This window comes from Blennius ocellaris (assembly GCF_963422515.1).
Source record: "Blennius ocellaris genome assembly, chromosome: 9".
NCBI classification, from domain to species: domain Eukaryota; kingdom Metazoa; phylum Chordata; class Actinopteri; order Blenniiformes; family Blenniidae; genus Blennius; species Blennius ocellaris.
The window spans coordinates 28707009-28717588 of record NC_137658.1 but is presented as its reverse complement, the minus strand read 5'-3'; the positions used below and the strand labels follow the sequence as shown (position 1 = coordinate 28717588).

Here is a 10580-nt window from a genome sequence, read left to right as displayed (position 1 = left end):
TTGTAAAACATCAGGAGTCGTCAGATGGTGTTCAGTTACTGTGTGATGTTGTCTTTGATGTGATATGTGTAGGATTGTGAGTTAACTAGTTAGTAAAGCAAAGATTAGCATGCAGACCCTGTGTCTGTGGCAGAGCTAACGTTGGTTTACAGGTTGATAACTGCTCCTAATATCATTATCTATAGAACTCAATCACTGTAACAGAATCAACACATCTTCATAAAGTTAAACAGTTCTATCATAGCATCAGGTTTAACTAATCTCAGGTAAAGCCCAGTTGTTCCCACTTCCTTGAAGGAGTTCAGTTGTTGTCCTGCTGGAGGGAAGCTGGTGTCTTCTCCTGTAGTTAGCACCTCCTGCTAACTGTGGTTGCTGGTTCTGCAGGCTGAGGAGAAGAAGATGAAGTTGATGTTTCAGGAGTCCTTCTTTGCAGCTCCTGGTTGTTCCTTTTGTCCAGACTGAGGAGCTGGTCGCTCAGGTCTGTGATGGTTTTCCTGCTGGTTGAGGAAAACACAAAGAAGTTCTGTGAGGCGTCTTTTCCCTGGTCCGTCCTGGAGGAACTGGTTGGTTTTCCTGGTTGATGGGAGATCAGACTCTGGGTGCTGGTCTCTGGATCAGGGGAAGGTCTGACCCTCGTGGTGGGGTCAGCAGAGGAGGTGAGGAGTGAAGGCCTCTGGTTGCAGGCCTCTGGTGTTAGCTGTATGCTAACACTGGATGAGCTGCTGCTGGGGAGCAGCTCTTCAGCAACTCACCTCCTCGGAGTCTTTCTTTGCAAGAGAGAGATGGAGGCTGGCTGAAGCCTTTTGTTGAACGTGTGACTTCAGAGGTGTCAAAGCCTGAGAGCTTCAACCAATCAGTGACTGGCTGATTGCATGGGGGAAGAGTCTTGTGAGCAGAAAGAGGGGGAGGAAGGTCCTGCAGAAGGCCCTCCACCCCCACTGGGTGTGATGGTCAATCACATTCCTGGGTCAGAATTCATGTCATGACTGCGTCTCATGACAAATGAATATTGTCTCTAACCAAAAAATGAACAAACTTTCTGTGGTCCGTTGAGATCCCAAGAGGAAATGAGATATTTGTCCCATGTCCACCTTAATTTATGTACTTTTCTAATGCAAACATTTTAAACCTTTACCTTGCAGGTAGACTATTCCACAGCCTCACCCTATTGGCAGGTATGCACATGAGTGTGGTGCATGCCATGGATTGTGAGAGATTTCCTCTCCTTCTTAAATTATGTCTACTATCTCTTTCTTTGAACCATTTGTGGATATTATTTGGGAGTACTTTGTACATAATTTGTGTGGTCTTAAAATCCACCATGTTCATAAACTTTAATGTTTGTAGTTTTAAAAATGAATCATTTGTGTGTCCCTATGCAGCTCCAGGTTTTTAGGGAATCAGAGCTCCCTCATGTGGTGACATTGAGAATCTCAGAGATGAAAGTGTTACACTATCCCTGTGCTCATTGCTTGCCCCCCCCCCCTTACAATAAAGCCCCAGACCAGTCAGTTAGTTATTTATGTTTTTATTGGCATTTTCTGGAGAAGACCAAAGGTTTGACGACAGATTGAATAATTCAGAGCTGGAGAGTGAGAGCATCATTCTATCATCGACTGCTGCCTTCAGCTGCTGACAAACTCCTAACCACCATAGAAACAAAAAGAAAACAAGAACTCAACATTTCTGATTCTTTAGTAAATAACACCCAGGGTTCATCATTCAATTATTGAAGAAACAGAAAGGGAGAGGATTTAGTTTATATGTTTTAACATTTGTCTTGTAAAAGGAGGGAGTGAAATAAGGAGTGATGAGGGAGAGAATCCACTGTGGGAGAAGAACAGGTCAGGAGATCATGGGGGGTAGGGGGGGGGGTGATTGGGGGAGACGCTGATCTGGGGTGTAGGCGAGGGGCTACAGCCTCCACGTCCTCGAGGACACTGGAGTTATTATATATACACATAAGAATATATAGACGACACAGCTGACGAGGTGTGTGTAGATCTATATATTTCCATTACATAGATACTGTGAGGAGGGAAAGACAGACGTTCTGTTTGTCGCTCGTCCAGGAAGAGAGACGTCATCAACGCTGCGCCACCGCCGCTCCCGGTGGAGCTCAGAAACCTGCAACACACACCAGCAGAGGCTTAACCATTGAGCTGCACCTGGAAACAGGGGGAGCTGCACCTGGAAACAGGGGGAGCTGCACCTGGAAACAGGGGGAGCTACACCTGGAAACAGGGGGGCTACACCTGGAAACAGGGGGGGCTACACCTGGAAACAGGGGGAGCTGCACCTGGAAACAGGGGGAGCTACACCTGGAAACAGGGGGAGCTACACCTGGAAACAGGGGGAGCTACACCTGGAAACAGGGGGGCTACACCTGGAAACAGGGGGGGCTACACCTGGAAACAGGGGGGCTACACCTGGAAACAGGGGGGCTACACCTGGAAACAGGGGGAGCTGCACCTGGTAACAGGGGGAGCTGTACCTGGAAACAGGGGGAGCTGCACCTGGAAACAGGGGGAGCTATACCTGGAAACAGGGGGAGCTGCACCTGGTAACAGGGGGAGCTGTACCTGGAAACAGGGGGAGCTGCACCTGGTAACAGGGGGAGCTGTACCTGGAAACAGGGGGAGCTGCACCTGGAAACAGGGGGAGCTACACCTGGAAACAGGGGGGCTACACCTGGAAACAGGGGGGGCTACACCTGGAAACAGGGGGGCTACACCTGGAAACAGGGGGGCTACACCTGGAAACAGGGGGAGCTGCACCTGGTAACAGGGGGAGCTGTACCTGGAAACAGGGGGAGCTGCACCTGGAAACAGGGGGAGCTATACCTGGAAACAGGGGGAGCTATACCTGGAAACAGGGGGAGCTGCACCTGGAAACAGGGGGGCTACACCTGGAAACAGGGGGAGCTATACCTGGAAACAGGGGGAGCTATACCTGGAAACAGGGGGAGCTGCACCTGGAAACAGGGGGAGCTGCACCTGGAAACAGGGGGAGCTACGCCTGGAAACAGGGGGAGCTGCGCCTGGAAACAGGGGGGCTACACCTGGAAACAGGCTCAACAACTATGAGTCGGACGTTATAGATTTAACATGATGAAGGACTTTGAGTTACAGTGAAGTATCACACGTCAGTGTTGGTGGTAATAAAGTATCACACGTCAGTGTTGGTGGTAATAAAGTATCACACGTCAGTGTTGGTGGTAATAAAGTATCACACGTCAGTGTTGGTGGTAATAAAGTATCACACGTCAGTGTTGGTGGTAATAAAGTATCACACGTCAGTGTTGGTGGTAATAAAGTATCACACGTCAGTGTTGGTGGTAATAAAGTATCACACGTCAGTGTTGGTGGTAATAAAGTATCACACGTCAGTGTTGGTGGTAATAAAGTATCACACGTCAGTGTTGGTGGTAATAAAGTATCACACGTCAGTGTTGGTGGTAATAAAGTATCACACGTCAGTGTTGGTGGTAATAAAGTATCACACGTCAGTGTTGGTGGTAATAAAGTATCACACGTCAGTGTTGGTGGTAATAAAGTATCACACGTCAGTGTTGGTGGTAATAAAGTATCACACGTCAGTGTTGGTGGTAATAAAGTATCACACGTCAGTGTTGGTGGTAATAAAGTATCACACGTCAGTGTTGGTGGTAATAAAGTATCACACGTCAGTGTTGGTGGTAATAAAGTATCACACGTCAGTGTTGGTGGTAATAAAGTATCACACGTCAGTGTTGGTGGTAATAAAGTATCACACGTCAGTGTTGGTGGTAATAAAGTATCACACGTCAGTGTTGGTGGTAATAAAGTATCACACGTCAGTGTTGGTGGTAATAAAGTATCACACGTCAGTGTTGGTGGTAATAAAGTATCACACGTCAGTGTTGGTGGTAATAAAGTATCACACGTCAGTGTTGGTGGTAATAAAGTATCACACGTCAGTGTTGGTGGTAATAAAGTATCACACGTCAGTGTTGGTGGTAATAAAGTATCACACGTCAGTGTTGGTGGTAATAAAGTATCACACGTCAGTGTTGGTGGTAATAAAGTATCACACGTCAGTGTTGGTGGTAATAAAGTATCACACGTCAGTGTTGGTGGTAATAAAGTATCACACGTCAGTGTTGGTGGTAATAAAGTATCACACGTCAGTGTTGGTGGTAATAAAGTATCACACGTCAGTGTTGGTGGTAATAAAGTATCACACGTCAGTGTTGGTGGTAATAAAGTATCACACGTCAGTGTTGGTGGTAATAAAGTATCACACGTCAGTGTTGGTGGTAATAAAGTATCACACGTCAGTGTTGGTGGTAATAAAGTATCACACGTCAGTGTTGGTGGTAATAAAGTATCACACGTCAGTGTTGGTGGTAATAAAGTATCACACGTCAGTGTTGGTGGTAATAAAGTATCACACGTCAGTGTTGGTGGTAATAAAGTATCACACGTCAGTGTTGGTGGTAATAAAGTATCACACGTCAGTGTTGGTGGTAATAAAGTATCACACGTCAGTGTTGGTGGTAATAAAGTATCACACGTCAGTGTTGGTGGTAATAAAGTATCACACGTCAGTGTTGGTGGTAATAAAGTATCACACGTCAGTGTTGGTGGTAATAAAGTATCACACGTCAGTGTTGGTGGTAATAAAGTATCACACGTCAGTGTTGGTGGTAATAAAGTATCACACGTCAGTGTTGGTGGTAATAAAGTATCACACGTCAGTGTTGGTGGTAATAAAGTATCACACGTCAGTGTTGGTGGTAATAAAGTATCACACGTCAGTGTTGGTGGTAATAAAGTATCACACGTCAGTGTTGGTGGTAATAAAGTATCACACGTCAGTGTTGGTGGTAATAAAGTATCACACGTCAGTGTTGGTGGTAATAAAGTATCACACGTCAGTGTTGGTGGTAATAAAGTATCACACGTCAGTGTTGGTGGTAATAAAGTATCACACGTCAGTGTTGGTGGTAATAAAGTATCACACGTCAGTGTTGGTGGTGGTATTAGGGATAATGCATGTTTTATGAATCAAAGCAAGATACAAGTAAAACTCCTCCATATCCGTGCTCGTGCTGAAGGAAAATCCTCATTTGGTAACCGACTGTCTTCACGCTCTGATTGGCCGGTCACACACAGAGCCCGCCCCTCCCGACATCTCCACAGGCAGTTCAGACACACACAGTTACAGTGGCTGTCTTCAGTCCTCCTCAGATTTTCTTCAGCTCACCTCTACTTAGGTTTGTATGATATTTAAAGTGACTTGGTGAACTTGTTTCATAACGTACGTGGTGCATTTGACAAGACGGCTGAAAACGGCTCGTGTCGCGTCGGACACTGCCTACACTCCGGTCACGTTTCTTTTTTTTTTTTCACTATCTACTTGCTCCCAGTTTGGCTGGTGGTGTAAAGTCAGTTGGAAAACTTTGCTCGTCCTGAACGTGGTGCTTTTGAGAAGAATACAGTGAACAAGGCTGACATGTTATTTCCCTGTTTGTCTCCACTGGATGTTTACATGAATCACCAGGTTCACACATCATTAAAAAATAAACAGTCTTACACACCACTAACACACATACACATAGCTGAACACACAAAGTAGCCTATATTGATATGCTTATTGTATGTAGCTATTCATAAAATATATTTTATAAATATTACATATTAAGCTTTATATACTGTATATAGGTTTTTATATACAAAACAATGAATCTCAATTCTGAGGCTGTTTTGTAAATAGTTTTCAAATAAATAAAAGCAACTTCTGATCAATCCATATCAATTTCACGCTTAAAATAATGTAGTGTGTGTCCTCGGGCCCCAGGGTGGTACTGCGGGCCCCCCCCACAACAGTTCCATTCACATCCAGTGGACAAATCACACACACTTCCACTCCTCATTGACGAGATTTGCTGCTGATTTTTCTTATTTTCTGTTATTCTTTCAACTATCAAAATCATGCTTTTTTGTTCTTTGTTTTGTGTCCTTTTGTTTTTCTTATCATTGTTGTGATTGTTTTGCTTTTTGCTCTGTTGTTGCTCAGGCTGGTTTAATCTCATGGCAGTTGGAAAATATTTGGATCAGTGTGATTACCGTATTAAAAAAAATATATATATATATATATATATATATACACACAGACCAAAAGTTTGGACACACCTTCTCGTTCAATGAGTTTCCTTTCTTTTCATGACTATTGACATTGTAGATTCACACTGAAGGCATCAAAACTATGAATTAACACACGTGGAAATATGTACTTAACAAAAAAGTGTAAAACAACTGAAAATATGCCTTATATTCTAGTTTGTTCAAAGTAGCCACCTTTTGCTCTGATTTGCACACACACTGCATTCTCTTGATGAGCTTCAAGAGGTCGTCACCTGAAATGGTTTTCACTTCACAGGTGTGCCTGTGTCTACCAAGTCACTGTTACCAAGTCTCTGTCTCTCCTCTCCTCTCCTCTCCTCTCCTCTCCTCTCCTCTCCTCTCCTCTCCTCTCCTCTCCTCTCCTCTCCTCTCCTCTCCTCTCCTCTCCTCTCCTCTCCTCTCCTCTCCTCTCCTCTCCTCTCCTCTCCTCTCCTCTCCTCTCCTCTCCTCTCCTCTCCTCTCCTCTCCTCTCCTCTCCTCTCCTCTCCTCTCCTCTCCTCTCCTCTCCTCTCCTCTCCTCTATCCTTTCACCCCAACCGGTCAGCAGAATTCCTCCACCTCTGACTCTGGTTTCTACAAAGTTTCTCCTGTTGGGGGAGTTTTTCTTTCCACAGTCACAAACAAACCTGCTGCTCATGTGGATATGTTGGGCTTTTCTATTTTCCCTATAAAAGCACATAGGACTGGCTGTACTGTATTTAAAAATGTCTTTTTTAATAAAAAAAGAAAAAAAAGAAAAGGAAAAAAAAGTACAGATTTTAGCCCCACCCAGTTTCAATTGAAAACGCCCACTTCCGGTTTAGGCCACACCCGCTTCAAGTACAGATCATTTGGATGGTTGAACAGATACAGATAGTGGTGTACTCACTCATCCCTACGTAATATGGTAAAGTATCACGTCAGTGTTGGTGTAATATGGTAATAAAGTATCATGTTAGTGTTGGTGGTAATATAGGAATAAAGAATCCCGTCAATGTTGGTGGTAATATAGGAATAAAGAATGTTCGTGTGGGTGGTACTATGGTCAAGTATCAAACGTTAGTGTTGGTGTAATGTGGTAATAAAGTATCACACGTCAGTGTGTTGGAGTTCACCCCGGTGAACGAGAGGGTTGCATCCCTACGTCTTCAAGTAGGGGACAGGTCTCTGACTGTTGTCTCGGCCTATGCACCGAACAGCAGCTCAGAGTACCCAACCTTCTTGGAGTCCCTGGGAGGGGTGCTGGATAGTGCCCCAACTGGGGACTCCATTGTTCTCCTGGGGGACTTCAACGCCCACGTGGCCAATGACAGTGAGACCTGGAAGGGGGTGATTGGGAGGAACGGCCTCCCCGATCTGAACCCGAGCGGTGTTCTGTTATTGGACTTCTGTGCTAGTCACAGTTTGTCCATAACGAACACCATGTTGGAGCACAGGGGTGTCCATAAGTGCACGTGGCACCAGGACACCCTAGGCCGGAGGTCAGTGATAGACTTTATGGTCGTATAATCTGATCTCTGGCCGCGTGTCTTGGACACTCGGGTAAAGAGAGGGGCAGAGCTGTCAACTGATCACCACCTGGTGGTGAGTTGGATGCGCTGGACTGGGAGGAGGCCGGATAGACTCGGCAGGCCCAAACGTGTTGTGAGGGTCTGCTGGGAACACCTGGCCGAGCCCTCCGTCCGCGCAGCCTTCAACTCCCACCTCCGGGAGAGCTTCTCACAGATCCCGAGGAAGGCTGGAGACATTGAGTCCGAGTGGACCATGTTCTCCACTTCCATTGTCGAAGCTGCTGCTCGGAGCTGTGGCCGCAGGGTTTCTGGCGCCTGTCGTGGGCAATCCCCCAACCAGGTGGTGGAAACCGGAAGTAAGGGATGCCGTCAAGCTGAAGAAGGAGTCCTACCAGGCACTGTTAGCTCATAGGACTCCCGAGGCAATCGACAGGTACCGGCAGGCCAAGCGAGCTGCAGCCCGGGCTGTGGTGGAGGCAAAAACTCAGGTCTGGGAGGAGTTCGGAGAGGCCATGGAGGAGGACTTTCGGTCGGCCCCGAGGAAATTCTGGCAAACCGTCCGGCGCCTCAGGCGGGGGAAGCAGTTCTCCACCAACACTGTTTACAGTGGAAGTGGGGAGCCGTTGACCTCAACTGGGGATATTGTTGGGCGGTGGAAGGAATACTTTGAGGACCTCCTCAATCCCACCACCACGTCTTCCATTGAGGAAGCAGAGGCTGGGTTCTCAGAGGTGGACTCGTCCATTTCCCAAGCTGAAGTCACCGAGGTTGTTGTGAAGCTCCTCGGTGGCAAGGCACCGGGAGTGGATGAGATTCACCCAGAGTTCCTTAAGTCTCTGGATGTGCAGGGACGGTCGTGGCTGACTCGTCTCTGCAACATCGCGTGGCGGGCGGGGACAGTACCTCTGGACTGGCAGACCGGGGTGGTGGTCCCTCTCTTCAAGAAGGGGGATCGGAGGGTGTGTTCCAACTACAGAGGGATCACACTCCTCAGCCTCCCCGGGAAAGTCTATTTCAGGGTACTGGAGAGGAGGGTCCGGCCGTTAGTAGAACCTCGGATCCAAGAGGAACAATGCGGTTTTCGTCCTGGTCGTTGAACACTGGACCAGCTCTATACCCTCCACCAGGTGCTTGAGGGTTCATCGGTGGCTGGGCGCACCCGTAGATATAGGGTGAGGAGCTCCGTCACCAGGGAGGAGCTCGGAGTAGAGCCGCTGCTCCTCCACATTGAGAGGAGCCAGCTGAGGAGGCTCGGGCACCTGTTTCGGATGCCCCCTGGACGCCTCCCTAGGGAGGTGTTCCGGGCATGTCCCTCCGGTAGGAGGCCTCGGGGCAGACCCAGGACACCTGGAGGGACTATGTCTCTCTATGGCCTGGGAACACCTTGGGGTGCCACCAGAAGAGCTGGAGGAAGAGTCTGGGGTGAGGGAAGTCTGGACAACTCTGCTCGGACTGCTGCCTCCGCGACCCGGACCCGGATAAGTGGCAGAAGATGGATGGATGGGCGTCAGTGTTGGTGTAATATGGTAATAAAGTATCATGTTAGTGTTGGTGGTAATATAGTAATAAAGTATCACGTCAGTGTTGGTGGTAACATAGTCAAAGTATCACGTCAGTGTTGTTGGTAATAAAGTATGTTAGTGTTGGTGGTAATATGGTAATAAAGTATCACGTCCGTGTTGGTGGTAATATAGGAATAAAGTATGTTCGTGTGGGTGGTACTATGGTAATAAAGTATCACGTCAGTGTTGGTGTAATATGGTAATAAAGGATCACACATCAGTGTTGGTGTAATATGGTAAAAAAGTATCGTGCTAGTTTTGGTTGCAATAGAGTAATAAATTATCACGTCAGTGTTAGTGGTAGTATAGTCATAAAGTATCACGTCAGTGTTGTTGGTAATAAAGTATGTTAGTGTAGGTGATAATATGGTAATAAAGTATCATGTTAGTGTTGGTGGTAAAGTATGTTAGTGTTGGTGGTAATATGGTAATAAAGTATCATGTTAGTGTTGGTGGTTATATGGTAAAGTATCCTGTGGTTTCAAAAACCCATCACGGCATCAGTTTTGTCACCATAAAAAAAAAACCTGCTGTGCACAAAGACCTGTCGGGGCCGAATATATTGTTGACTATTATTTCTTTAAAATGCTTAAACAACGAGCGTTAGTCCAGTACTTAAATATGTGTTTGAGTTTTGTATTTAATACTATTAAAGCTATTAGTAGGCCACTAAGTTCCTCTTAACTACCGTATTTTCCGCCCTATAAGGCACCTAAATACCTCAAATTTTCTCCAAAGCTGCCAGTGCGCCTTATAACCCGGTGCGCCTTATATATGGAAGAATTGCACTACTTGAGACTGCTATTTGACAGCTGAACACCCAGAAGCTTTTATTTTGACAACTCTAACTTCTCTACCGGAGCTTCAGAGCGGACGACACTCCACACAACATCTTCATCACTCATGGTTGCACACCAACATTCTAACAAACCAAAATAAACTAGATGAAATAATTACTCCCTAAACTGGGGAACAAAAACACATAAACACAATCAACACACACACAAGCCCAACAAAAACCCACAATAACCTCCAACAACACAAAATTTGTCGCTGCAAGGCATGATGGGACATCCTGAGCTCCTCAGTGCAGCCGATAGAAACTCCCATAATTCATTGCAGCTGTTTGTGGTGTTTTAAATGCAATGATTGGGGGTTCTATTTGGTTTGTGGTGTCGGTAATAATTGTGTTGTGTTGTGTTTTTGTTGCTTACTTCACGTAGTTTAGTTTATTATCATTATTATTACTGGTAGTTGTAAGTTGTCAACCAGCAGTGAAGAAGGTTTTGTGTGTAGTGTCCTCCTGGCATAGGCTGCAGGTAGAACTATCAAAATAAGGCATGTGCACCTCTCTGGGTGTT

At 46.2% G+C, this 10580-nt stretch overlaps 1 protein-coding gene across 3 annotated transcripts in view; it reads right to left on the bottom strand.

Moving 5' to 3' along the window:
* Positions 1–1511: 1511 nt before the first annotated feature.
* csnk1a1 (casein kinase 1, alpha 1) overlaps positions 1512–10580 on the bottom strand; it is a gene marked incomplete at its 3' end in the record, with an annotated part of 52273 nt that continues 43204 nt past the window's right edge. For all 3 annotated transcript variants that reach the window (XM_080502699.1, XM_080502701.1, XM_080502702.1), the window contains one exon: positions 1512–2127. In XM_080502699.1, coding sequence (XP_080358825.1) covers positions 2120–2127 — 8 coding nt within the window. The remainder of the gene's footprint in view (positions 2128–10580) is intronic.